Below are 27,925 nucleotides of genomic sequence, written 5' to 3'. Positions count from 1 at the left end.
GCAACTAGGGCATGCTGAACTGTTTCCGGCTGATGGCATTCCTCACACATCCCAGTAGGGTGTTTTCCCAACATTTTTAATGTGCTGTTCAGGTGGGTGTGTCCTATCCTCAATCTTGCTAATACTACCTGTTCTCTCCTGTTCCCCCCTCTTCTTGCTGTAATGCCCACTCTGTTTTGTAGCGAATAGAGGTGTCTCCCCTTTGTTTCCTGTTCCCAGTATTGTTGCCATTCCTGATTTATTTTCTTCCACACAACGTGTCTTCCTTCAGATTTGGATAATTGTAGGTTTACCTCTATGTTCTCTTTTTTAACGGCCTCTTTTGCTAATTTATCCACCTTTTCATTTCCTAGCACACCAATGGTGCCACGGTGCTGCTCCTTCAAGTGGCATTTATTGTCATAGGTACAAGTGCGGTGAGGTGCAGGTACAATTAAACCATGAGGGACATGGACCCTGCCCACACACACACAACTGCCTGCGAGCCATGTGCAAGGTGGAGGTTTGATGGAGACAGGTCCGAGCTGATCAGCCGGGGAGGTTAATCATTGACTTGTTTGTGGATCATTGAGGCCCAATGATAGCCGGGTGTGGGGACCCTCCCTCCCTCCCACGGCTGTAAAGCAGCTTCTCTGTGTGGAACTGGACAGTGTGGAGATGGTCAGCCTGAGGGAGTTGTGCTCGGGGCTGCCCCTGGACCCTCTGCCCCCCAACAGAAGGAGGAGCAGCCGTGTGTCCCACGCCCCCATCCGCACCCCCAAGCTCACGCCCCAGGAAGAGAAGGTAAACAAGCCGCGCGGTCTCTCCGACCTCTGTTACGGGTTTGCGTCTACTCATACAGTCACACAGCACGGAAATAGGCCCTTCGGCCCATCCCGACCAAGATGCCCCACGATTGGTCCATGTTCCACTAAACCTTTCCAATAATGTACCTGCCCAGTGTCTTTGTTATAGTACCTGCCTTAACTGCCTCACCTGGCAGCTCGTTCCATAAACCCATCACCCTCTGTGCGAAAAAAAAGTTGCTCTTCATGGTCCTATTAATTCTTTCCCCTCTTACCTTAAACCTAAGGTACTTGATTCCTTTACTCTGGGTTAAAGATTGTGCTATTCCTCTATCTATTCCTCTCATGATCTTGTTCACGTCGTGAAATCACCCTTCAGCCTCTTGTGCTCTAAGAAATAAAGTCCTTTTTGGCTCGGGACAAATCAAGAGGCAGGGTAGCTTCTTCAAACAGGAGCCGAAGACTCTTGTCCCAAGAGCTTTGTGTGGGGAGGGAAGCTGGTAGGTCTGAAGATGCAGAGGTTGATAGGAGGGATTGACCTCCAAGGTTCAATGGTACCTCAGGGTTAGAACCAGAGGCCATGGCCTCAGACTAAAAGGACGTATCTTTAGACGGGAGATGAGGATGAACATCTTTAGTCAGAGGGTGGTGAATCAGTGGAATTCGTTGCCATGGGCAAGTGGAGGCCAAGTCATTGGGTATTTTTAAGGTGGAGATTGATAGATTCTAGATTAGTACAGGTGTTAGGGGTTATGGGGAGAAGGCAGGAGAATGGGTTTGAGAGGGGGAAATAGGTCAGCCATGATTGAATGGCAGAATGGACATGATGGGCCGAATGGCCAAATTCTGTTCCTATAAACGTATGAAGGTCCTTTGGCCCACCTTGTCCATGCTGACCAAGTTGGCACATTTGGCTACAGAAACAAGGAACTGCAGAGCTGGTTTACTAATAAGGACACAAAACACTGGAGTAACTCGGACGGACAGGCAGTATCTCTGGAGGACATGGATAGGTGATGTTTCTGGTGTGGAGTGTCTCGATCTGAAACATCACCTATCCTATTCTCCTGACCCGCTGTTGCTGTCTGACCTGCTGAGCTACTCCGGCACTTTATATCCTGGCACATTAGGCTAGTAGCCTTTGCCAGAGTTTGGCCAATATCCTTCTAAATGCATCCCATCTGTGAACCTGCCCAAATGTCTTGTGAAAGTCATAATTCTACGGCACACTGAGGTTCAAATGATTTTTTCAACAACAATATATAAAAGGCACGGATAGGAAAGGTTTAGAGGGATATTGGGCTGGTGAGGTTAAATGGAACGAGCTTAATGGGGCTTCTTGCCCAGGATGGATGAATTGGGCAGAAGGGCCATGACTCTATGACCTCGATCCCCTCAGGAGTTGTGGGGGCTTACAGCAAGCACAGAGTTTCCTCACATTGAAACCTCTATATTGGGTGGGTCCATGGAACAGTGGGTGGAGATGCCTCACAGAGCCGGAGACCCGACCTCCGGCGTTGTCTGTGTACAGTTTGTATGTTCACCCTGTGACCGTATGGATTTCCTCCCACTTCCCAATATAGGTAAATTGCCCCTAGTGTGTAGGGAGTGGGGTAGAAAGTTGATGGGAATGTGGGGAGAATACGATAAAATGCCGGATCAGTGTAAACTGGTGATTGATGGTTGGCACGGGCTCGGTGGGCTGAAGGGCCTGTTTCCATGCTGTATGTCTCTCAGTCCAGGACAAGTAAGGCAACTCAGATTCCCATTGCCTACAGATGGTGTTCCTTTGGTTCCTGTTATCACATGGCTAATCATTAGATTAAATCCTTAACTGATAATTTGGTGAACAATTAACTCCACATTTCTGGTTTCTAGTCTCTGCTGGTTGCAGGTCGTGGATGGGAGGGGGGAGGGTGGAGGGACTGGTGTCACTGACAGGTAATGAATTAATTAATCATCTCAATGCAATTGCTTCTTGGACCTCGAGGGCAAGGGCTGTGGTCAATGTGAAACAATCGCAGCTGGGGATTGTACTCCAGCCTCAATGCTGCCCCTCCCACAGTGTGGTGCTCCCTCAGTACTGCCCCTCCCACAGTGTGACCTCCCTCAATGCTGCCCCTCCCACAGTGTGACCTCCCTCAATACTGCCCCTCACTCGGTGCCGCATTCCCTCAGTACTGCCCCATCAAACCATCACCGATCCGCCTCTGAACAAGAGAGTGATCCACTGACCCAAGTGAATGTCCTTGGGACTAGAGTGGGGAACACTATCCCTCGATTACCCGTGTTTAAGAAGGAACTGCAGATGCTGGAAAACAAAGGTACACAAAAATGCTGGAGAAACTCAGCGGGTGCAGCAGAGAGGTCGGACCTATCCGACTTCTCTGTCCTGGGTCTCCTCCATGGCCAGAGCGAGCAACACCGGAAATTGGAGGAACAGCACCTCATATTCCGCTTGGGGAGTCTGCATCCTGCGGGTATGAACATTGAATTCTCCCAATTTTGTTAGCCTTTTGTTAGCTGTCTCCTCCCATCCCTCAGCCCTCGGGCTCCTCCTCCTTTTTCCATTCTTCCCCCCGCCACCCCCCATCAGTCTGAAGAAAGGTTTTGGCCCGAAACGTTGCCTATTTCCTTCGCTCCATAGATGCTGCTGCATGGTTGGTGGTGAAGGTGCGTTTTTTGTGCCACAGGTTGCCGTGAGGAATTCCTTGCGTTATTTCCCTCCGGATGTACACGGGATCTTGGCCCCCGAGTTTGCGGCTGAGCTGCGGGAGTTTGGCCACATCTACATGTACCGCTTCTGTCCCCAGAGTGACCTGAGGTGAGTTTGACTAGGCGGGGAAGGAGTGCTGAGGAGATTCATAAGGGGGTTGCCGGCAAACCAGGGCCGGAGCTACGGGGTGAAGTTGGGCAGCACAGGACTTTATTCCTTGGAGCGCAGAAGGGCGACGCAGGGGGTGATCTTATGGTCGTCTTCTTCTTTTAGAGTTCACACACAAGATTACAAGTTGTTCTTCCAGAGCTGAACACACTTCTCGGCAGCTGCATACAATGGTGTCTGTCTCGTTGCTTCTTATGCTTCTTGTGCGTGATGGTGGAATCAAACAGGGCCGTGACGTGAACCCTCTATCCTTGACCCCATCTTATGGTGAATGTGGTGGAAACACACTGGAGAAAATGGTTCAAGGATATTCTCAAAGTTCTTTGCAGCATCTCTAGGGTAAAAAATGTTTCCCAGGGTGGAAATATCAAATACTAGAGGGCATAGCTTTAAGGTGAGAGGGGCAAAGTTGAAAGGAGATGTGCGGGAGGTTTTTTTTACACAGAGGTGGTGGGGGCTGGAACGTGCTGCTGGGGTTGGTGGTGGAGGCAGATACCAAAGTGGTGTTCAAGAGGCTTTTAGATAGGTACATGGATATGCAGGGAATGGAGGGATATGGATCATGTGCAGGCAGATGAGAGTTAGTCTTGGCTTCACGTTCGGCACAGACATTGTGGGCCGAAGGGCCTGCGGCGGTGCTGCATTGTTTAGTGTTCTATATTAATTAATAATAACGGGATGTTGATGCTGCCTTCCCAGAGCTCACCCGATCGATGAGTACCCGAGCAAGTCGAAGGCAGCAGCAGCGATTATGCACATGATCATGAACAACCTGGATCCCCAGGTAGCCCAGGTAAGCCTCCAGGTAGCCCAGGTAGAAGCTAAATCTCCCGCTGCCGTTGTCGAGGCTCCCGACGCTGCAACCGATGAGGCTCCTTCGGCCCAGACAGGCCTCGCCGCTCGGCATCACCGCAGTCCCCTGTGAGGCCTGTGGGGTGAGTCGGGCTTACCGGGGCAGTTCCGGTCTTTGCTCGTCATTCTGCTCGACGGCAGTGTGGTTGTTCGGCGGGTGGATCGGCTCCCCAGGACACGCCCACTGCGCAAACGGGTCCCCAGTACCCCAGGTGCGCCTTCAGGTAGCCGAGGTATGCCCGCACGTGGCCCAGGTAAACCCTCTGAGCCATCTACGCCAGGCTCAGCGCCTCACCACGGGATACACAAAGAGCTGCAGGAATGGGCCGATGATGGTTAGGGTCGGGACCCTTCTTCAGACTGATGGAGAGGGGGGAGGGAGAAAGTTGGAGAAGAGCGGTGGGGGTGGGACAAAGCCTGGTCACCCTGGTCCATTGATTCCGTTGAATTCTCCTGTTGCAGTTTCCCCACGAGCTGGTGACATATGGAGGGAATGGACAAGTCTTCAGTAACTGGGCTCAGGTAAGCCCGTCCTTAGTGGCCATTGATGACCACCATGGGATCGTACTCTGCACGTTCTCACACCCCCCTCCCCTTTCCCGCCCAACACTCGTCCCTGTGTAGAACCCTCCGTCCTAGTAATAATAGTGTCCCATCACTATTATTATATTACACTAATTTAAATCCATTTTTTTGTAGTTTGCAAACATGAGATTGCAACATGGTCATCCGTATGCTGATGCACTCACAGTGTACATAGAGTCATAAGACCCAGAAACAGGCCTTTCGGCCCAACTTGCTCACGCCGACCAACATGCCCCAGCTACACTAGTCCCATCTGCCTGTGGTTTGAGTCATGTCCCTCTAAACTTATCCTATCCATGTACCTGTCTAAATGACTTATAACCATTGTGATAGTATCTGCCTCAACTACCTCCTCTGGCAGCTCGTTCCATATACCCACCACCCATGTTGGAAAAAACAAGTTACCCCTCGGGTTCCTTTTAAATCTTTCTCCCCGCACCTTGAACCTATGTCCTCTGGTTCTCGATTCTCCTACTCTGGACAAGAGACATTGTCATAGAGACATACAGCGTGCAACAGGCCCTTCAGCCCGACTCACGCCAACCAACATGTCCCATCTTCACGAATCCCATCTGCCCGCAGTTGGCCCAAATCCCTCTAAAACTACCCTGTCCATGTACCTGGCCGTGTCTTTAAAATGTTGTCACTGTACCTGCTTCAACTACCTCCTCTGGCAGCTCGTTTCATACACCCACCATCCTCTCTGTGACAAAATGCCCCCTCAGGTTCCTATTAAATCTTTCCCCTCCCGCCTTGAACCTATGTCTTCTGGTTCTTGATTCCCCTGCTCTGGGTAAAAGATTTATTGATTGTCAATGGCCCTGGTCATTGGGGATTGTTGCTGGATGTATCGTTGCCGTTGGTGATTTGCCCTCTCTCTGCAGTTCTGGATCACCATGCAGTACCTCTCGGAGATGGGCGAGGACCAGACACTGGTGATGTGTAGTGGACATCCTCAGGGCTTGTTCCCCAGTGTCCCCAGTGCACCCCGTATGGTCATCACCAACGGCATGGTAAGGCCGGCCACCCCGCAGTGACCACCCTGAGTGCCCCATCCCCGCCACGTCAATCCCTTCGCCCCTTCCATCCCTCTCCCACTTAGACACGCCCACCTGCGGTCGCCTGCAATGTTCATACGGCACAGGAGCAGAATTAGGGCATTCAGCCCATCGCGTCTACTCCATCATTCCATCAGGGCTGATCTATCTCTCCCTCTCGACCCCAGTCTCCTGCCTTCTCCCCATAACCCTCGACAAGCTTACTAATCAAAAACCTGGCACCCTCTGGCTAAAGAAATTCCTCCTTATCTCATCTCATCTCACAGTCACAACAAAGCCTGGTACAAGCCTGAGGAACAACATCCCATCTTCCGTCTGGTCTCCTTGTGTCTTTCTAGACGCAATGTCCAATTCTTGACCCTCCAGGAAGTCCCTTTCTTATAATAATCCCTTCTGGATTCACATTTCTCCCTTGCCCCCATCTCTTCCATCTATTCCTTCCTCCAGCTTCACAATCCACGCCTCTTCTATCCTTCTCTCATAATCTCACACCTTTTCTACCCCCCTTCCCTGTCCCCCAACTGGACCCGCACCCATTTTATCCCCTTCCACCTACATGCCCTTCACAATCTGGCTTCACAATTTGCACCTCTGTAACAAAAAACCTTCTACTGTACACGTGACAATAAACTAAACTAAAACTAACATCATCATTATTTAGCATAAAATCTATTTAAAATCTATCATTATTTGACTCTTCATCATTGGCGTTTGTCCTGTTATCTGCCTGTCAACCCCCCCCTTACTTGTACTCACCTATCACTTGCCAGGCTTTGTACTGCACACACGTGTCTTCCAGCTTTGTCTCCCCAACTCCAAGAAGGGTCCCAAGAGCAGCGCTAGAGGAACTCAGCGTGTAAGGCAGCATCAGTGGAGGAATAGACAGGGGACATGTCGGGTGGACAGACTGATCCACAGATTCACGTGCACATATGTCATAAGTTATGTTCATAAGTTCTAGGAGCATTCAATGAAGGCTGATTTATATGTCCCTCTCAACCCCATTCTCCTGCCTTATCCCCATAATGTTAATCCTATTTTATTCTGCCCACATTCCCATCAACTTCCCCCAGATCCATCATTCACCTACACACTGGAAACATTTTTACAGTGGCCAATTAATTTGCAAACCCCCAAACATTTAAGATGTGGAAGGACACTGGAGCACCTCAAGAAAACCCAACATGGTCACGGGAAGAACATGCAAGCTCCACACAACAGCTTTGTAACTGAACCACTGAACCACAATGAATCTCAAGATATACATGTACAGGGACATAATTGTTCTTAGTAACATGTGGTAGGGGCTTGGGGACAGCGTCCAGTGTACAGGGATCAGCAGGCAGAAATCAATGGATAATGGTGACTAAAGGGCCTGTCCCGCTGTACGAGGTCATTCAAGAGTTCTCCTGAGTTTCCCCTGATTCGAACTCGGAGAATTAAGGTAATAGCCGCTCATAGGTACTCGGGGCTCTCGTGGAGATTTTTCAATGTTGAAAAAAAGTTCACGAGCTTACCGCGTTTCCCGAGTACCTGCCGTTAGCGTTACGAGCCGCTAAGAGACGTCCCGAGCTCCGAAGTACCCGCTACGTACATTCTACGTACTTACCACGAATTTGATTTTGTTTTAAACTCGGGAGAGCTCTTGGGTAAACACGTATAGTGGGACTGGCCCTTGAGGGTAATTACTCAGTTTCATACTGATGAAGTGTCGGAATGTTGCCACAAGATGTCCCCATTGAGGTTTGTGCTGGTAATTGCATGGCAAGAAACCTCTCCTCCAAAGTTTGAATGAAATCATGCTACGTGTATTGTCTCACACACACACACACAGTTACAATGGAAACCTTGCTTGCAGCAGCATCACGGGGACATGGGCTCAGCCGAACAAACAGATACAAAATCGTGCAGAAATTATACAAAATATACACATTCAATTTCTGAAAGCAAGAAGACTGTGCCAGTGAACAATAAGTTCAGATCCATTGAAATTGTTGGGTGAATTTTCAGAGGCAGAACACGACACCTTGTGGTTATTGCTTAGTGTGGCAGAAGCTTCTGCAGGAGTTTGATGGACAATTAGAACATAGAGCAATACCTCACCCCCACGTCCCCCATTTCCTGTTTACCCCCCCCTCTTTCCCCTTCCACACATATAGAAACATAGAAACATAGAAATTAGGTGCAGGAGTAGGCCATTCAGCCCTTCGAGCCTGCACCGCCATTCAATATGATCATGGCTGATCATCCAACTCAGTATCCCGTACCTGCCTTCTCTCCATACCCCCTGATCCCCTTAGCCACAAGGGCCACATCTAACTCCCTCTTAAATATAGCCAATGAACTGGCCTCAACTTCTGTGGCAGAGAGTTCCAGAGATTCACCACTCTCTGTGTGAAAAAAGTTCTTCTCATCTCGGTTTTAAAGGAATTCCCCCTTATCCTTAAGCTGTGACCCCCTTCCCTAACATCGGGAACAATCTTCCTGCATCTAGCCTGTCCAACCCCTTAAGAATTTTGTAAGTTTCTATAAGATCCCCTCTCAATCTTCTAAATTCTAGAGAGTATAAACCAAGTCTATCCAGTCTTTCTTCATAAGACAGTCCTGACATCCCAGGAATCAGTCTGGTGAACCGTCTCTGCACTCCCTCTATGGCAATAATGTCCTTCCTCAGATTTGGAGACCAAAACTGTACGCAATACTCCAGGTGTGGTCGCACCAAGACCCTGTACAACTGCAGTAGAACCTCCCTGCTCCTATACTCAAATCCTTTTGCAATGAAAGCTAACATACCATTCGCTTTCTTTACTGCCTGCTGCACCTGCATGCCTACCTTTAATGACTGGTGTACCATGACACCCAGGTCTCGCTGCATCTCCCCCTTTCCCAATCGGCCACCATTTAGATAATAGTCTGCTCTCCCGTTTTTGCCACCAAAATGGATAACCTCACATTTATCCACATCCCTTCCTCTGGCTTTACATTTCACTCCTCTCCTTATCTGACACTGTTTTGTCTTCTTTTCACCTCCAGCCTTTGGTAATTACTCCACTCATCTGCCAACCACCCCTTCACCTGTATCCACCTGTCACTTGCCAGGCCTTGTCCCAGCCCCATCTCTCTTTTCGAGCTTTCTTCCCCCCTACTCCGTGTGAAGAAAGGTCCCGACCCGAAACGTTGTCTGTCCATTCCCTCCACACATGCTGCCTGACCCGCTGAGTTCCTCCAGCACTTTGTGTTTTGCCCTTCTCTCTACTTTTCATGTTCTGTCTCATTCTCCCCCTCTCTCACCCCTTCCCTCCCTCCTCCTCCCTGTCTGTTTGTCTCTCTCTCTCTATCTCTGTCTCACTCCCTCCACCCTCGCTCTCCTTCCACCGCTCTCTCTCTTTTTGTTTTAATTTGCTCCCTCTTTCTCTTCCATCCTTTCTTTCCACTCCTCACTTTTCCTGAAATCGTAGTGGGGGAGGGGAGTTTATTGGGAATCGGACATTGTGTGGACGGCCTCTTATAAAAGCATTGGGTTAAAGGCTACACACGAGGGCAGAGCTGTTGCCGACCTTTCCATGACCTCCCTACACGGCCGAGGGTTTCCCCTTGTGAGTCTCGTGTCGGAGTGATCTTCTACATCTACTTGTGGACCTGACCCATTCTCCTTGTCCTTCCAGATGGTTCCCAACTACTCTTCGAGGGAGGATTACGAGAAGATGTTTGCCATGGGAGTGACCATGTAAGGGACTCTTCCCTGCTCGTTAAACTAGGAATTATTTCTGTGTGAGGCCCTTCGGCCCACCGAGTCCATTTCGACCATCCATCAATCATTCACACGGGGTCTATGTTATCCCACTTTCTCATCCACTCCCTACACACTGTCGGCAATTTACAGAGGGCCGCACAGGGGAGACGAGACTAAGGACTGCCGTGGCTAAACAGCGCTGACCCCGGGGGAGAGTGGGGGCTATTCCGAGGGAATGCGCTCATTCAGCAACTTACACCTTGATGCTCGGGTACAGAGTGCCCAGTCACCCTCCAGCCCCGGGCGATGTCCCCCACCATCCCGTCTTCACTGGCCAGTGATGTGATGGATGTGGGGGTCTGGACCAATAGCTGACAAGTCCCGTCCCCTGGCGAGGTCATGTCCGTAATTTGGCTTTTAGGCGTCCCGCCTTTATGGTTATTTGTGTTTTCGGCGTTGCGTCCGTTCGGTTATTTGGCTTTTCACTGCCGTACGCTTTTGGTTATTTGACTTTTCGGCATCGTTTCCATTTGGTTATTTGGCTTCCACTTCTCCGCTTCGGCTTCTTGTCCTTCGATACCACGTCCGGGCACTGTAGTGTTAATTGCGGATCAGTGGGTTATGCAGTCACAGAGCTGTACTGTACAAAAATAGGCCCTTCAGCCCACCTTGTCTGAGCATTCTGCGCTAGTCCCATTTGTCAGCATTTGGCCCTTGTCCCTCTGCACCCTTCCTATCCACATATCTGTCGAAATGTCTTTTAAAAGTCGCCATTGTATCCGCTTCGATAGCTTCCTCTGGCAGCTCGTTCCAGATACGGACTACCCTCTGATTGAAAAATCTCTTAAATCTCTCCCTTCTCACCTTAAGCATGTGCCCTCTAGTTTTAGAATCCCCTGCCCTGGGAACAAGACTGTGAGTGTTCACTTTATCCATGCCCCTCATGATCTTGTACACCTCAATAAGGTCACCCCACAGCCTCCTACGCTCAAAAGAAAAAAGTTGCTGGCCCCAGTTCTGTGTCTGAGTCAGACTGTTGGGGCCTTGGTGTTTGATATAAATCCTATCATCTCTCCTTAAACTGAAAGTTCAAGAGTCTAACTCATTATCCTGGGTCAAAGGGTTTATGTATTCTGTTGTCCATTGATATCTGAGGTTGTTTGTTTTGTGTGTTGACCCAATCCCCTGCCCATTTAAACCATTCAAAGTGAGCCTAGTAGATATGTTACTGGGCCAGTATTCAGAGTAGGAAGCTCTGATCCAGAGATAAGAGTTCAAATCCTACCATGGTGGTATAGAGGTACAGCGGGTAGACCCGCTGACTTACAGCGCCAGAGACCCGGGTTCGATCCTCACTACGGGTGCTGTCTGTACGGAGTTTGTACATTATCCCTGTGACCGCGGGGATTTCCTCCGGGTGCTCCGGTTTCCTCCCAACTAAAAAAAACGTGCGGGTGTGTAGATTAATTTGGCTTCTGTAAATTGTAAATTGCCCCTAGTGTGTAGCATAGTGTAAGATGTAACGGGGAACACTGGTCGGTGTGGACTCGGTGGGCCAAAGGGTCTGTTTCTCCACTGTATCTCTAAACAAAACGACATTTGAGAGTTTCAGACTCGCCATAACAAAGTTACTTTTCCCCGTAGGATTCTTAAAAATAAAGTACTTTTCAAAAGAGATTTAATTACTAATTACGAAATCTATATTACTAAAAGTCTGATCTTGACCGCTTTTGGTCCACTGTGGTGCGATTTCCGAGAGAACGCCGCCACCTACGGCTGTCATTTTTGGATACCTCGCTCAGAGACCCTCTCCGCCTTACTGGACCAGAGGATTTTTCCCATCGATGAAAAATCAGAGATATATTAATGTTTAAAAAAAATTCCCCATTCTCTCTGCTGCCCCGCTGGCGGCAGGGGGAGGGACTATAAAACACGGTAGTGTCATGCCTCAGTCAGTCTCTGCCAGGAAGCGAGAGGGTCACGGCTCTCTGAGCTGCGAATAACACTGAACGCACGTCTACTCCACGGTGTGTCCCCTCGATGCAGCTGTAAAGTGGCTGCAGCCCAATTGTTTTCCTCACCTTGGCTTTTAAAATCGTTGCAACAGTTGGCTGCCAGCCCAAGAATCCATTCGGCCCACAATGTCTATACTAGCCCTCTGGAAACCAGTACCTTTGTCCCGCAACACCCATACTAGCGCAACAGACAGCCCCACCCCTCCCACTGGCGAGCAATATTGGAATTGGTGGAGAGGTGGAATATTGCGTTGGTGACCAGCCCTCCCATGTGATGCTGGGACCCAACGGGTCCCACTTAGTCTAGTAAAATTACTAAAGACTGAGTGCCACATTGTTAAATTGATCAAATGTTAATAGTTGTGGTTGTGCTGCCTCAGGTACGGTCAGATGACAGCCGGAAGTTATTGTTACATCGGACCCCAGGGGATTGTTCACGGCACGGTGGTAAGGATGCCCGTCCCTCCCTCCTTCCCTCCCGTCACCCCTCCCCTCTTTCACTCATTCCGTTCCAGCACCCCTCTCTCGAGTACATCAAGGGTGGGAGTACAAGGGTACTGTGGCCGAGGGGAGGGGAGGGGGGGAAGGGGAGGGGAGTGTGTGAGAGGAGGGTCTCAGGCCACGTTGCTGTACTAACCGCCTGGTCTCCCCCAGCCCCGGACTTTGTCTCGACTGCTGACGGTGTTGAACGTGAGCTGCCTCTACCTTGCGGAGTGCGGATTCCCCGTGAGGGGGGTGCGGGGCGGGGTGGGTAAGAGGTGCGGAGGGGATCGCTCTTGTACTAACCCCAGTGTCCTGGCCACAGCTGACGGTGCTGAACGCGGGCCGCCGCTACCTGGGGGAGTCTGGCCTCGGGGGCCGGGTGCTGGTCACCTCCGGCCTGGGCGGCATGAGTGGGGCCCAGGCCAAGGCAGCCACCATTACCGGATGTGTGGGAGTCATCGCTGAGGTGAGTCATGGGCCATGGACCCCACTCCCGCAGGGGAAGGGGGATGGGGGAGGTGGGCAGGGGGGAGGGGAATGGGAGAGGAAGGGGATAGAGGTGGGGGAGGAGGGAGGTGGGTGTTGGCGTGATGCAGGGGGAGATGGGGAATGGTAGGGTGGAAGAGAGGGGCATGGGGAGGAGGGCAGAGGGGGGAGAGGAGGTGGGGGTTGGAGGAGAGGAGGTGGAGATGGGGTAGGGGGAGGTGAGGGAAGCTGTGGTGGTGCCGGATGGGTGAGAGGAGGATGTCATGATGATGTTGGCTGCTTACCCGAGGCAGCGTGAAGTGAAGATGGAGTCTAGGGTGGGGAGTCTGGTCTGTGTGATGGACTGGGCTACATCCACAAGTCTCTGCGATTTGTCAGGGAGGCCCCGTGAATTGGGCCAAACTCAGTAAGCGATGAAGTCAACGGCACCACCTCTGTGTTTTAGGTTGACGAGGCAGCGCTGCAGAAACGCCTGCAGCAAGGCTGGTTAATGCAACTCACCGACAGTCTGGACAAATGCATTGCCCAGATTAGGTGAGACCCTCCTGCTCACTTCTTCTCTTCCCACCCTCCCAACGGTCCTCCACTCCTCCTCCTCCCCTCCTCCCCAACCCCCCCCTCCCCGGTCTATATTCCACAGAGATACAAAGAGTACTTGTGAATAGACACAAAATGCTTGAGTAACTCAGCGGGACAGGCCGCGACTCTGGAGAGAAGGAATGGGTGACGTTTCGGGTCGAGACCCTTCTTCAGACTGAACTGAACTCTCATCAGTGAGACCACTTGTGATCCAGAGATGCTGCCTGTCCCGCTGAGTTGCTCCAGCTTTTTGTGTCCATCTTCAATTTCAGAGTTAAATAAAAAACACAGAGTGCTGGAGGAAACGCTTACAAAAAGAATCCTCTCTAAGATCTTTGCCAGTCCAAAAGTGGTGAAGTAAAATTAAAAATCCTCCCCCGCCCCCCGTCTCCCCCAGCCAGAGATGTGATGGACGCGGGGTCTGGACCAATCGCTGACAAGGTCTCGGACAAATCCCATCCCCAGAGACGTCATGTCCATTTGGTGATTTGGCTTCCACTTCTTCGCTTCGGCTTATCGTCCCTCGAATCCTGGTCCCGGTACCGTGGAAACAGGCCCTTCGGCCCACCGAGTCCACGGCGACCAGTGATCTCCAGTACACAAGTTTTATCCTACACATAGGGGGAATTTACAGAAGGCAATTAACCTACAAACCTGCACGTCTTTGGAGTGTGGGAAGAAACCAGAGCACCCGGAGAAAACCCACTCAGTCACAGGGAGAACATGCAAACTCCGTACTGACAGCACCCAAGGTCAGGATTGAACCCAGGTCTCTGGCACTTTGAGGCAGCAGCTCTACCCACTGCCGCTCCATGAACTAACACTTGTTCTCTTCCCCAATTTCAGGGAGGCTCGGCGAACAAAAATGGCCCTCAGCCTCGGTTACCATGGCAACGTGGTGGATCTGTGGTAGGTGGGCAATATCTGGCTGCTTATTCCAGGGGTTTACTGTCCGGGGATGTTGCCTGCACTGCAGGTCTGTGTTATGGCTTCTAACATCCCCCACTCCCCATTATATTTCCCCTCCCCACTGGACTCACACCCGTTTCTCCCTTCTGTCTGCATTCCTTCGTCTGGCTTCACAATCCGTAATTATTCAATCCTTTTGTCTCACACCTTCTGTCTTTTCATCTCTGGCCTTTGTCCAACCACTTATCGGAAAGGAAAGGTTTAGAGGGATATTGGCCAAACGTTGTCGGGTGGGACCAGTGTAGATGTGGCATCTTGGTTGGCATAAAGGTAAGCGGGCCAAAGGGCATATTTCCATGCTGCGTAACTCTATGAATCTACCTGCCAACCAACCCCCCCTCACTTGTCTGTGTCCACTGTGCCACACTTTGTCCTGCTCCTTCCCCATCCCATTCCCACACTGACCCTTTTGCCCCCGGGCCTCCTCCATTGTCAGTGAGGCCAAACACAAATTGGGGGAACAGCACCTCGTATTTCATTTGGGCAGCTGACAACAGTGTTATGAATGATGATTTCTCTAACTTCAAGTAATCCCTGCATTCCCCCTCTCTCTCTCTCTCTGCCCTCTCCCACCCTAGTCGTCCTACCAGTTCCACTGATTGCATCTATACAACACTTTATCATCTCTCCCAGTGCCAACAATGGACCATTGTGGACTCCACCTTTCCTTGGTCATCGGTGTTGGCTGTGATTTGTTCTGAAAATTTTCCTACCTCTAGTTTCCCGACCCCCTAACTCTCAGTCTGAAGAAGGGTCTCGACCCAGACCGTCACCCATTCCTTTTCTCCAGAGAGGCTGCCTGACCCGCTGAGTTACACCTGCATTTTGTGTCTATCTTCGGTGCAAACCAGCATCTGCAGTTCCTTCCGACACATGATGCCAACTTAGACGGTTGAGGGTCGATCTTATAGAGTTTTAACTTTACAGGACATAGCTTTAAGAGGAGAAAGCCAATGGTGGCAGCGAGATGAGAGCGTGTCCAGGGTGGTGTGGGTCTGTGATGATGCTGGCTGCCTCTTTGAGGCAGCGCCTCCTGTAGATCCTTTTGATGGTGGGGAGGTGAGTACCTGTGATGGACCGGGCAGTGTCTACCACTCTCTGTAGTCTCCTTCGTTCCTGGACGTTTGAGTTACTGAACCAGGCCGTGATGCTACCAGTCAGTGTGCTCTCTACCGTACACTTGTAGAGGGTGGTCATTGATGCATGGAAACTCCTCGGTGGTGGAGGGTTTGATGAGGGTTGTGTTGTCCGCAGGGAGAGGCTGGTGCAGGAGAGTGAACGGAGCGGGGAGTTACTGGTGGACCTGGGCTCGGACCAGACTTCCTGCCACAACCCCTACAATGGGGGCTACTACCCAGTTGGGCTGACCTTCGAAGCTGCCAACCAGATGATGCACACGGACACAAAACGGTTCCGGACACTGGTCCGGGAGAGGTGAGTGAGAACATGGAACGAGATCCCTCCCCCCTAGACACCAAGTGGGCAGGGAAAGGGCTGATGGGTGTCACTCGACCACGTCTGGGAGAGCGGTCAGTGGATTTTGAGAGAGATGGGAGGGGAGAGGTGTTGGGCTGGAAGATGAGGTGGTAAGGATGAGAGGAGTAATGGGTGGGAGGAAAATGGAGGGGGGTGAGGTTTAATGGGAGAGGAGAGATGTTGGGCTGGGTAGGAGAATGAAAGGGGGTATAACTTTGGAGGGGTGAGGGGAGGGTGCTGGGGTGGAAAGTGAGGACATTGAGGATGAGAGGGGTGTGAAGTTGGAGGAGTGAGGGTAGGAAGAGGGGAAATGGGAGGAAGGAGGGGTAAGGGAGTTGCTGGGTGTTTGGTTGGAGGGAGAGAGGAGGTTGAGGGGAGGGTGGTTGGAGGGGATAGGGCAGTGTAGGGGGATAGGGGTGGGGGCAAGGGCTATGTGGGGTGGGGGGAGTGTGGGAGGAGAGCCATGCACTGAATTTGTTGTGACTGCTGCCCTGTCCTTACTGCAGCCTAAGGCGACATGTGGCGGCCATCAACAAGCTGTCGGAGAGGGGGATGTTTTTCTGGGATTATGGGAACGCATTCCTCCTGGAGGCCAAGAGAGCGGGTGAGGAGGGGCGGTGCTGAGGGACGGGCGGTACTGAGACGTCTCGTCTGACCCAATCTTTGAACATCACGTAGAGAACTTGTTCTCTTTTAATTCCAGGGGCTGCTGTGGAGAAAGATGAAGGCGGGGGCGTGGAATTTAAATACCCTTCCTACGTGCAGCATATCATGGGGTGAGTGTCTGGTGTCAGGGGAGCTCGCGTGGTCTGGAACCATGAGTGAGTGGGCCACCTTCCGTAAAATTTCAGGCAGTGCCAGGCGTCTGGAAGCGTTAGGAGTTGAACGTTAGGACCTGGTGAAATGGTAGACAGGGTGGGGAGAAGGCTATTGGCACCCTGGCCAACATCAGATCAGGGTATTAACTCCCCTTCCCATTGCCATACTGACCTTTCTATCCCGGGCCTCCACCATTGTCGGGTTGACCGGCGCTGCATTGACGGGTGCTGCATTCCCCTCCGCAGGGACATCTTCTCGCTAGGATTCGGGCCGTTCCGTTGGGTCTGCACCTCTGCTGACCCCAGTGACCTGGCGGAGACCGATGCCATTGCCACCTCCGTCCTGGAGAAGATAATGAGTGAGGAAGGTAGGTGGATGAGAGGCTTGGGATGTAGCTCCTCGTGATGGGGCCAATATTCTTCATCCCTCAACCAACATCACTGAATCACAACAATCGGTCCAAGCAGCCAATAATCATCATAGACTTGTCCCTGCCCAGTCATTCCTTCTTCTCCCTGCTCCCGTCCAGCAGAAGGTACAGAAGCTTGTACGCACACACCACCAGACTCTGGAACAGCTTCTTCCCCTTCTAAAGGCTTCTGAACGGTCTTTCCATAAGCTAAGGTACTGTCCGATTCACCTCTGCCCCATTGGACTTTGTCTCTGGAACTGATGCGCTACAATGCTGAGAACTATATTCTGCACTCTGTATCTTCCCCTTTGCTCGACCTATTGTACTTGAGTTTGAACTGTTGTATTTATGCATGGTATATCTGATCGGTGTGGATAGCATGTGAAACAAAGCTTCTCACTGTAACTCAGTACACGGGACAATAATAAACCTGAACATAAAACCTCAACTCATGGTTTATGAGAGTGGAATTAAACTGTACATCTGCAGACTCTTTGTGGTTGAATGGAAATTGGCTTTACTGGCAGGTTTAGTACATTTCCACATGTTTCACAATTGTAAAACGATATCAAAGTCACCAAGTTCCAGCAAGGAAAGATTCCGTCCAAATGTTAATTGCCTCGAATCACATTTAGGCTTTGTCTTTGTTTATTCTCAGCCTCGTAAAACACGACAGATAATAGTCAAGTAGCTTTGGTTAGGCTGCATTAGGCTCCAAATGCGTACGAGTTTGTAGGCGAATTGGCTTTGGTAAAATTGTCCCTAGTGTGTTGGATAGTGCTAGTGTACGGGGTGATCGCTGGTCCCACAGACTCGGTGGGCTGAAGGGCCTGTTTCCACGCTGTGTCTCTAAAGCCTAAACTTTTCGGAGACCCAAACTATCCACAGCTAGATATAAAATTATTTCCCCTCACACCTTCAGCCTGTGTTCTCTGGTTCTTATTCCCCCTTCCCTGGGTAACCGACACTGTGCTTCCACCCTACCTGTTCCAATGCCGTGTTTGTGTTGCAGATGCCAGCGACGCAGTGAAGCAGCAATATGCCGACAACATCCACTGGATCCGGCAGGCCGCCCACCACAAGCTGGTTCGTATCCTCTGAATCTGCCCTCTGCCCCTCCTCTCTAATCCCCACCCCTTCCACCATCTTTCCTATGCCTCTATTCCCCACCCCAGAGTGCACACATCTCCCCACTCCCTCAGTCGCCCCACCCCACACTCATCTGCCTTCCCCAAATCCCCAATTCCCCTTTCACCCACCTCTTTCTGCTCCTCCCGTCCTCTTCCACCCATATCCCTCCCTCCAGCTTTACATTTCACTCCTCCCCTTATCCAGCCTTTGTCACTTACTCCACCCATCTGCCAATTACCCCCCCTCGCCTGTATCCACCTATCACTCGACACGTTTTGTCCTGCCCCCACCTCTCTTTTCCAGCTTTCTTCCCCCTACCCCATCAGTCTGAAGAAGTGTATCAACCTGAAACATTGCCTGTCCATCCCTCCACAGATGCTGCCTGACCTGCTGAGTTATAGAGCCATAGTCATTCAGCGTGGAAACAGGCCCTTCAGTCCAACTTGCCCACACCGACCAACATACCACATCTACACTAGTCCCATCTGCCTGCATTTGGCACATATCCCTTTAAACCTTTTATATCCATGTACCTGTCTAAATGTTTTTTGATCATTGCAATAGTACCTCCCTCAACTACCTCCTCTGGAAGCTTGTTCCATACATCCACCTTTGTGTTAAAAAGTTACCCCTTGGGTTCCTCCCCTCACCTTAACCCTATGTTGTGTGGTTCTCAATTCCTCTGCTCTGAGCAAGAGACTCTGTGCATTTACCCGATCTATTCCTCGAGTTCCTCCTGCGCTTTGTGTTCTGCTCTAATTCCACATCTGCAGTTGCTCTTGTCAGTGTTGCTTTCCATCATTCCGTCTACTTGTTGTTGCTAACTATGGGTAAGCTGCCTCCTCACTGTTGCAAGGATGAGCAGACATTGAGGGGCGCTCCCAGCTGTGAGAGGTGGGATATCAGCCTACCTCATAAGGTCATATATTATAGGATTAGAATTAGGCCATTCGGCCCATTATGTCTACTCCACCATTCCATCATGGCTGATCTATCTGTCCCTCTTAACCCCATTCTCCTGCCTTCTCCCCGTACTCTGAGAGAGAGAGAGAGAGAGAGAGAGAGAGAGATGTGCACTGTTAGTCTACGTTACCCAAACTCTCCTCCGACTCCCTCTCCCCTGCCCTCAACACCCACTCACCTCTTCTCTCTCACCTCCTCCCTTCCTATGGTGGACACTGCCCGGTCCATCACAGGTACTGACCTCCCCACCATCAAAGGGATCTACAGATGCCGCTGCCTCAAAAAGGCAGCCAGCATCATCAGAGACCCACACCACCCTGGCCACACTCTCATCTCACTGCTACCATGGCGAAGAAGGTACAGGAGCCTGAAAAGCACGACCTCCGGGTTCAGGAACAGCTTCTTACCTACAACAATCATGCTCTTGAACACTGCACAGCACGAACCTCAACAACCGTGATCTTTTGTGGGGACACAAGGAACTATAGATGCTGGAATCTTGAGCAGAACACAAGTGTTGAAGGAACTCAGCAGGTCAGGCAGCATCTGTGGAGGGACTAGACCAGCGATGTTTTGGATCTTCTGTAGACTGTGTCTCTGGTTCACTTCACACTATGATGATCACCTAGTATTACTACTTTAGAGATACAGCGGGGAAACAGGCCCTTCAGCTACACCAGCACTATCCTACACACAATTTTACTGAATCCAATTAACCTATACTCCACCATGTCGTTGGAGTGTGGGAAGAAACCAGAGCACCCGGAGAAAACCCATGCGGTCATAGGGAGAACGTACAGATTTTATAAAGACAGCACCTGAGGTCAGGATAGAACCTGGGTCTCTGGCGCTGTAAGGCAGCAACTCTACCACTGCGCCACCTTGCCACCCTCATGGTTATTAGAGTTATTAATTTATTGTGCATTTATCTGTGTGCCTATTGTGTTTTGGGGCCTATTAAGCTGCAGTAAGTAAGACTTTCATTGTTCCATTGCCGATACGGATGACAATTAAACGCTCTCGACTCTCCTGACTCTTCACAGGTGGTGGGGTCACAAGCCCGCATTCTCTACTCGGACCAAAGAGGTAGGACGGCCATCGCAGTGGCAATAAACCAGGCCATCGCTGCGGGCAGGGTCAAGGTGAGTTCGTAAGTGATAGGAGCAGAATTAGGCCATTTGGCCCAACAAGTCTACTCCGCCATTCAATCGTGGCTGATCTATCGTTCCCTCCCAACCCCATTCTCCTGCCTTCTCCCCATAACCCCTTACAGCAAGAACTGGAGGAGAATCGTCACAGATCTGTACAAAATGGACACAGGCCCTTTGGCCCAACTTGTCCACACCGACCGAGTTGGCATACAGAACTAGTTCCATTTGCCTGCATTTGGCCCATATCCCTCTAAACCCTTCCTATCCATATATCTGTCCAAATGTCATTTTAAAATGCATAATTGTACCCACTTCCATAGCTTCCTCTGGCAGCTCGTTCCAGATACAGACAATCCTCTGTGAAAAGGTTCCCCTTGAGGTCCCTCTTTAATGTCTCCCCTCTCACCTTAAGCCTGTTCCCTCTAGTTTTAGAATCCTCTACTCTGGGGGAAAAGACAGTGAGCGTTCACTTTATCGGTGGCCATCATGGTCCTGCACACCCCAATAAGGTCACCCCTTAGCCTCCTCCGCTCCAAAGGAAAAAGTTCCAGCCTATCCAACCTCTCTCCCTGTAACTCAAGCCCGCAAGCCCAGGTAACATCCTGGTGAATCTCTTCTCCACCCGCTCCAACTTGATGACATCCGTCATTCTGGGTGACCAGAACTGCACACAATATTCCAACGACTTGTACAGCTGTATCTTATGATCCTTGTTTCTATGATCTCAATAAACAGCTGAATATGGAAAGCACCACCATTGACCAAACAGCTCTGTTCCAGTCTCACCCAACCTTTCACACTAACCATCTCATTCTTCCTCCATCAAGGCCATCTTAATTTTAGCCAAAGATAGACACAAAATGCTGGAGTAACTCAGCGGGTTTGGCATGCGTAAGAAGGAACTGCAGATGCTGCTTTACACCAACGATAAACACAAAATGCTGGAGTAATTTTAGCCAATCTCCTTCTGTCTCTCTCAGTCCACCCCGCTCCTTCACACTCTTAGTTTACATTCTCCCTGCCCCAACCCAGTTCCTCTCAGTTGTACAAAGTCTCATCCAGACCCCCACACTCTTATCCAATGCGACCCTCCTCCCCGCAGTCCCATTGTGGCATAGTTTCCATTTGAATTTAGAGGTACTTGAGTACCTTTTAACTTCAGCTGGGAAATTGGAACCATTTCAATTTCAATTGGAAATTGGTTAGGAGGGAGAGATAGATCAGCCATGATTGAATGGCGGAGTAGACTTAATGGACCGAATGGCCTAATTCTGCTCCTATCACTTATGATGATCACCATGTCCCAACTTTTGTATTCAGTAACCATCCCCCACCGACTAGCGATCATCCCATACACTAGCACTGCCCTACACACTAAGGTCAATTTTACAACTTACCAACGCCAATGAACCTATAAACCTGTACATCTTTGGAATGTGGGAGGAAACCAGAGCACCCGGAGAAAACCCACGCGGTCACAGGGAGAACATAGTAACTCCCAACATATAGTACCCACAGTCACGATTGAACCCGGGTCTCTGTCGCTGTCAGTTTGACAACTCTACCACTGCGCCACTGTGCCGCTCTCGACTCTTGCATCTTGGTAGGCATGGATGAGTTGGGCTGAAGGGCCTGTTTCCGTGCTGTGTGGCTCTAGTTTCCCATTTAATGGAACCTGTTGCCCCCACAGGCCCCGGTGGTGATTAGCCGAGACCACCATGATGTCAGTGGCACAGACAGCCCCTTCAGAGAGACCTCCAACATCTATGACGGCTCGGCATTCTGTGCAGGTTGGTGACACTTGAAGATGAGACTTTAGAATGTAGAGATACAGCGTGGACACAGGCCCTTTGGTTCACTGAGTCGGCGCCGACCAGTTACCCCGTACACAAGCACGTCCCTACACACTAGGGACAAGTTACAATTTTACCATGCTAATTAACCTACAAAGCTGTACGCCTTTGGAGTGTGGGAGAAAACCAGACCACCCGAAGAAAAACCTTGCGGTTACAGATTGAACATGCTAACTCCATACAGACAGCACCCGTAGTGAGGATCGAACCGGGTCTTTGGCACTTTAAGGCAGCAACTCTACCACTGCACCATTGTTCTATCCCAACTTGAGATCCTTTAACTTGTTGAGCCTTTCCAAACATTTAATTCGTTTATAGAGAGATACAGCATGGAAACAGGCCATTCGGCCCGCCGAGTCCGCGCTGACCATTGATAACCCGTTCACACAAGTTGTATGTTATCCCACGTTCTCACCCACTCTCTACACACTGGGGGCAATTTAACAAGGGCCAATTAACCTACAGACCTGCACATCTTTGGGATGTGGGACGAATACAGAGCACTGGGAGAAAACCCACGTGGTCACGGGGAGAATGTACAAACACCGTACAGACAGCGCCCGTAGTCAAGATCGAACCCTGGTCTCTGGTGCGGTAAGACAGCAACTCTACTGCTGCGCCACCCTGCCGCCCTAATGATTGTGTCTGTTCCGTTTAAAAACACCAACGGCGTTCTCTCCTTCCCCAGACATGGCGGTACAGAACTTTGTCGGCGATTCCTTCCGAGGAGCCACGTGGGTGGCTTTGCACAACGGTGGTGGCGTGGGCTGGTGAGTCTTGCACGGAGTGTGGTGCCAGGGCACTGCCTACGGGAGTCTGGCAGAGTGACAGGGAGAGGTGCAGGTATGGCACTGGAGGTGTTGAGAAGGAAGATACCAGCAGGTTTACCAGCACAGAGTGACGGAGAGAGAGACTTTAATTGTCATAGAGCCAGCAACAAAAACATTGCAACCTGAAATGTTTCTGGAAACTCCATGTTCTCCAGAGATGCTGCCTGTCCCACTGAGTTACCCCAGCACTCTGTGAAACGTCAACTATCTATGTTCTCCAGAGATGCTGCATGTCCCACTGAGTTACTCCAGCACTTTGTGAAACGTCACCTATCTATGTTCTCCACAGATGCTGCATGTCCCACTGAGTTACTCCAGCACTTTGTGTTTTACACAAAGTTCCCGCATCTGCTGTTCCTCGTGTCAAAATTCTTACTTGCTGCAGGAAATTATTTTCAATTATTGCAGATAAATATATAATAATCAATAATAGAATAAAATGAATTTAGTTTAGTTTATTGTTATGAACAGGTGCAGTGGAAAGCTTTTGTTGCATGCTAACCAGACAGTGGAAAATCTATACATGATTACAATCGAGCCATCTACAGTGTACAGATACAGGATAAAGGGAATAACGTTTAATGCAAAGTCTAAGTCCGATTATAGATAGTCCGATTAATAACTGTAATACTAGGTAACCACATTTGTGCCAAACCACAGTTCGTAGTGCAACCAAAGACCAGTCCACAGAAGATCACAGTTGCTGAGGTTAGTGTTGGGCAGTGTTCAAGAGCCTGATGGTTGCTGGGCAGAAGCTGTTGTTCAACCTGGAGGTCACGGTTTTCAGGCTCCTGTACCTTCTTCCCAATGGTAGCAGTGAGATGAGTGTGGCCAGGGTGGTGTGGGTCTTTGATGTTGCTGGCTGCCTTTATGAGGCATCAGCTTCTGTAGATCTACATATAGATTGGGTGAATCAAACTGGCAGGGGTGCTGAGGAAGAGGATTTCTTGGAATGTATACGGGATAGTTATCTAAACCAACATGTAGAGGAACCAACGAGAGAGCTGGCTATTTTAGACTGGGTATTGAGTAATGAGGAAGGGTTAGTTAGTAGTCTTGTTGTGCGTGGCCCCTTGGGCAAGAGTGACCATAATATGGTTGAGTTCTTCATTAGGATGGAGAGTGACATTGTTAATTCAGAAACAATGGTTTTGAACTTAAAGAAAGGTAACTTTGAGGGTATGAGACGTGAATTGGCCAAGATTGACTGGCAATTAATTCTAAAAGGGTTGACGGTGGATATGCAATGGAAGGCATTTAAAGACTGCATGGATGAACTACAAAAATTGTTCATCCCAGTTTGGCAAAAGAATAAATCAGGGAAGGTAGTGCATCCATGGATAACAAGGGAAATCAGGGATAGTATCAAAGCAAAGGATGATGCGTACAAACTAGCCAGAAAAAGCAGCATACCAGAGGACTGGGAGAAATTCAGAGACCAGCAGAGGAGGACGAAGGGCTTAATTAGAAAAGGAAAAATGGATTATGAAAGAAAACTGGCAGTGAACATAAAATCTGACTGCAAAAGTTTTTATAGATATGTGAAAAGAAAGAGATTAGTTAAAACAAATGTAGGTCCCTTGCAGTCAGAAACAGGTGAGTTGATCATGGGGAACCAGGATATGGCGGACCAATTGAATAACTACTTTGGTTCCGTCTTCACTAAGGAAGACATAAATGATCTGCCGGAAATAGCAGGGGCCCGCGAGGAATTGAGTGAAATCCAGGTTAGTCGGGAAGTGGTGTTGGGTAAATTGAATGGATTAAAGGCCGATAAATCCCCAGGGCCAGATAGGCTGCATCCCAGAGTACTTAAGGAAGTAGCTCCAGAAATAGTGGATGCATTAGTAATAATCTTTCAAAACTCCTTAGATTCTGGAGTAGTTCCAGAGGATTGGCGGGTAGCAAACGTAACCCCACTTTTTAAGAAGGGAGGGAGAAAGAAAACGGGGAATTACAGACCAGTTAGCCTAACATCGGTAGTGGGGAAACTGCTAGAGTCAGTTATTAAAGATGGGATAGCAGCACATTTAGAAAGTGGTGAAATCATTGGACAAAGTCAGCATGGATTTACGAAAGGTAAATCATGTCTGACGAATCTTATAGAATTTTTCGAGGATGTAACTAGTAGCGTGGATAGGGGAGAACCAGTGGATGTGGTGTATCTGGACTTCCAGAAGGCTTTCGACAAGGTCCCACATAAGAGATTAGTCTCCTTTGTTCCTCGGCGTTTGAGTTTCTAAACCAGGTCATGATGCAACCAGTCAGTGTGTGCACAACTGGACAGCTGTAGACGTTTGAGACAGTGTAGAGGGAGTTTCACCGCGGGAGTGTGTGATGGGATGGAGTGGGGGGAGACTTTCACTGATTTATGGTGTTGCTTCCTGGTGCGCAGGGGAGAGGCAATAAACGGCGGGTTTGGGTTGGTGCTCGACGGGTCTGCGGAGGCTGAGGAGCGAGCGAAGATGATGCTGGGCTGGGACGTGTCCAACGGGGTGAGTGACCGATCCTTCTGTCGTTTCCCCTCCCGTATCAACATTCCCTGCAGTGTAATCAAGAGCCAGAGGATAGAGGTTTAAAGAAAGGGGGGGGGAGAGAGATTTAATAGCAATCTGAGGGGTAACGGGTGAGTGCTGGCTGGTGTGGACTCTGTGCCGAAGGGCCTGTGTCCATGCTGTATCTCAAAAATCTAAAGAACTAGTGTGAATGGGTGATCGCTGTCAGCATGGACTTGATGGGATAAACTAAACTAGAAGTGATTGAGGGTGGTTGGAGACCGTGCGGTGATCCTCGCTCTTGCTCTTGCGTCTCTGTAGGTGACGCGCCGTTGCTGGTCCGGGAGTGACAAGGCCTACGAGACCATCTGCAGGACGATGAGCGAGAACCGGGGCCTGCGGGTCACACTGCCCCACAGGGTGGAAGACGAAGGCATCCTGGACCGAGCCCTGCAGGGACCGAGGGAACGTCCGCTCCCCACTGAAGGCCTCTGAGAACCAACCTCAACCAATCTCATCAAAACATACCGTCATGGGTCATCGGAGCAGAATTAGGCCATTCAGCCCATCGAGTCCACTCTGCCATTTAATCATGGCTGATCTACCTTTCCCTCTCAACTCCATTCTCCTGCCCTCCCCATAACCCTTGACATCCTTATTAATCAAAACCCTGTCAATCTCCACTTTTGAAATACCCAATGACGGCCTCCACAGCTGTCTGTGGCAATTAATTCCACCACCCTTTGGCTGAAGAAATACCTAAACATCTCCTTTCTAAAGCTGTGTCCTTTAATTCTAAGGCTGTGCAGAATCTGGTCCTAGACTCTCCTATTACTGGAAACGACTTGGCCTCCACTGCCGTCTGTGGCTGCAAACCGCACACCGCAGAATGCTTTCCTGATCAGTTTGTCATTTTCAATCAGTCAATGTTGTGATTCCCTATTGTATGGACATGATAAGCAGGAGGCCATTTGGCCCTTCGAGCCTGCCCTTGCACTCATCGAGATATTGGCTGACCTACCTCAGAGCAATTTCCCAACATAGCCCATGATTTCCTTCTTGACTGAAAACATTTCAGTGTATTTAATTGTCACAAGGGCGGCACAGTGGCGCAGCAGGTAAAGCTGATGCGTCAACGTGCCAGAGAACCGGGTTTGATCCCGGCTTCAGGCGTTTGGAGTTTGTGTGGAGTTTGCACGTTCTCCCTGTGGGTTGTGGCTGGGTCATAGTCACACAGTGTGGAAGCAGCAGGCCCTTTGGCCCAACTTGCCTATGCCAACCTACATGCTCCATCTACACATCCTATTTGCCTGCATTTGGCCCATATCCCTCTAAACCTACCCTATCCATGTACCTGTCCAAATGTTTCTTAAATGTTGCGATTCTTCAACGTGCTCTGGTTGCCTCCCACATCCCAAAGAGGTGTGGGTTTGTAGGTTCATTGGCCCTCTGCAAATTGCCCCTTAGTATGTCGGGAGTGGATGAGAAAGTGGGATAACATAGAACTAGGGTGAACGGGTGATCATTGGCCGTTGAGGACTCGGTGGGCCGAATTGCCTGTTTCCGTGCTGGATCTCTAAACTGATATGTACTTGCAACAGAACAATGAGATTGTTATTTGCTGTAGCTTTAACAGGTCTGTAAACGCAATAACACACAGATAAATCTGTAATATTTGATAAACAATGAATGAATAATCAGTAATATTTGGTAACAATAATAGTGCAAAGACAATGTGTCTAACACAGATATCTCTATCCTCTGACAGCAAACTAAGCTGAGATGAGAAACAAATATTCTTGATTCCCGATTAACTCTTCCTAATCTAGAGAAAGTCACAATTGATAAAGTGAACAGAACAACAAGAGGAAGGATTTTCATTGAGTGTTTGTTGACAAGAATGCTAACACCCTGAATGTAAAAGATCACAGAAATCCCAGAATAAAAGCCACAAGTGGAACTACACAGTGTCTGTGACCGCCTGTTCTCCAACGCTCTTCTCGACTGTGCCGATTGTAATGTTCTGAGTAAAACTTCATCTGAGAGGTTTATAACACATGGCACTGTGTCTGTGTTTTTAGTGTTCAATTCAGCTTTCTCCCAGTTTGCAAACACACAACCCAGGGGCCAGGCTCACATTGGTGGATGGGTTCCTTGGTGAATCAATGGTTTAAGGACGCAGACCTATGTACCCCGGGGAATGGGTAGGAGCAGAGCACAACAACAGGTCTTTCGTCCCACAACGTGTGTGCCGAACATGATGCCAAGACTAACTTATCTGCCTGCACATGATCAATATCCCTCCACATCCATGTTCCTATCCAAAAGTCTCTTACACACCACTATCATATCTGCCTCCACCACCA

At 49.8% G+C, this 27,925-nt stretch overlaps 1 protein-coding gene across 2 annotated transcripts; it reads left to right on the top strand.

The window, feature by feature from the left end:
- Nucleotides 1–621: 621 nt before the first annotated feature.
- Nucleotides 622–27,522, top strand: uroc1 (urocanate hydratase 1). Of its 2 annotated transcripts, none has more exons than XM_055647925.1 (20): nucleotides 622–783; nucleotides 3,479–3,609; nucleotides 4,369–4,462; nucleotides 4,984–5,043; nucleotides 5,991–6,119; nucleotides 9,830–9,891; nucleotides 12,293–12,359; nucleotides 12,718–12,861; nucleotides 13,327–13,415; nucleotides 14,307–14,369; nucleotides 15,684–15,863; nucleotides 16,412–16,509; nucleotides 16,609–16,681; nucleotides 16,970–17,091; nucleotides 18,149–18,222; nucleotides 20,274–20,372; nucleotides 22,072–22,171; nucleotides 22,923–23,004; nucleotides 25,460–25,559; nucleotides 25,881–27,522. In XM_055647925.1, the coding sequence occupies exons 1-20, from the start codon at nucleotides 658–660 to the stop codon at nucleotides 26,052–26,054; spliced, it is 2,067 nt and encodes a 688-aa protein (XP_055503900.1). In that variant the 5' UTR covers nucleotides 622–657; the 3' UTR covers nucleotides 26,055–27,522. The 2 variants fall into 2 exon arrangements, with proteins under 2 accessions (XP_055503900.1, XP_055503899.1); XM_055647924.1 differs by lacking the exon at nucleotides 622–783 and adding an exon at nucleotides 3,176–3,265.
- Nucleotides 27,523–27,925: the final 403 nt, after the last annotated feature.

The sequence above is a fragment of the Leucoraja erinacea genome, chromosome 16 (genome assembly GCF_028641065.1).
Source record: "Leucoraja erinacea ecotype New England chromosome 16, Leri_hhj_1, whole genome shotgun sequence".
Classification (NCBI taxonomy): Eukaryota; Metazoa; Chordata; class Chondrichthyes; order Rajiformes; family Rajidae; genus Leucoraja; species Leucoraja erinaceus.
The sequence above is the reverse complement of the archived record's forward strand: the minus strand, read 5'-3'. Positions and strand labels throughout refer to the sequence as shown.

Excerpts from the sequence above, each read along its gene's own strand:
- uroc1 (XM_055647925.1), top strand. The coding sequence starts at position 658 with ATGGTCAGCCTGAGGGAGTTGTGCTCGGGGCTGCCCCTGGACCCTCTG. Across the intron at positions 6,120-9,829 it reads TGGTCATCACCAACGGCATG|ATGGTTCCCAACTACTCTTC; the intron begins GTAAGGCCGGCC and ends TTGTCCTTCCAG. Across the intron at positions 20,373-22,071 it reads TCGCTGCGGGCAGGGTCAAG|GCCCCGGTGGTGATTAGCCG; the intron begins GTGAGTTCGTAA and ends TTGCCCCCACAG.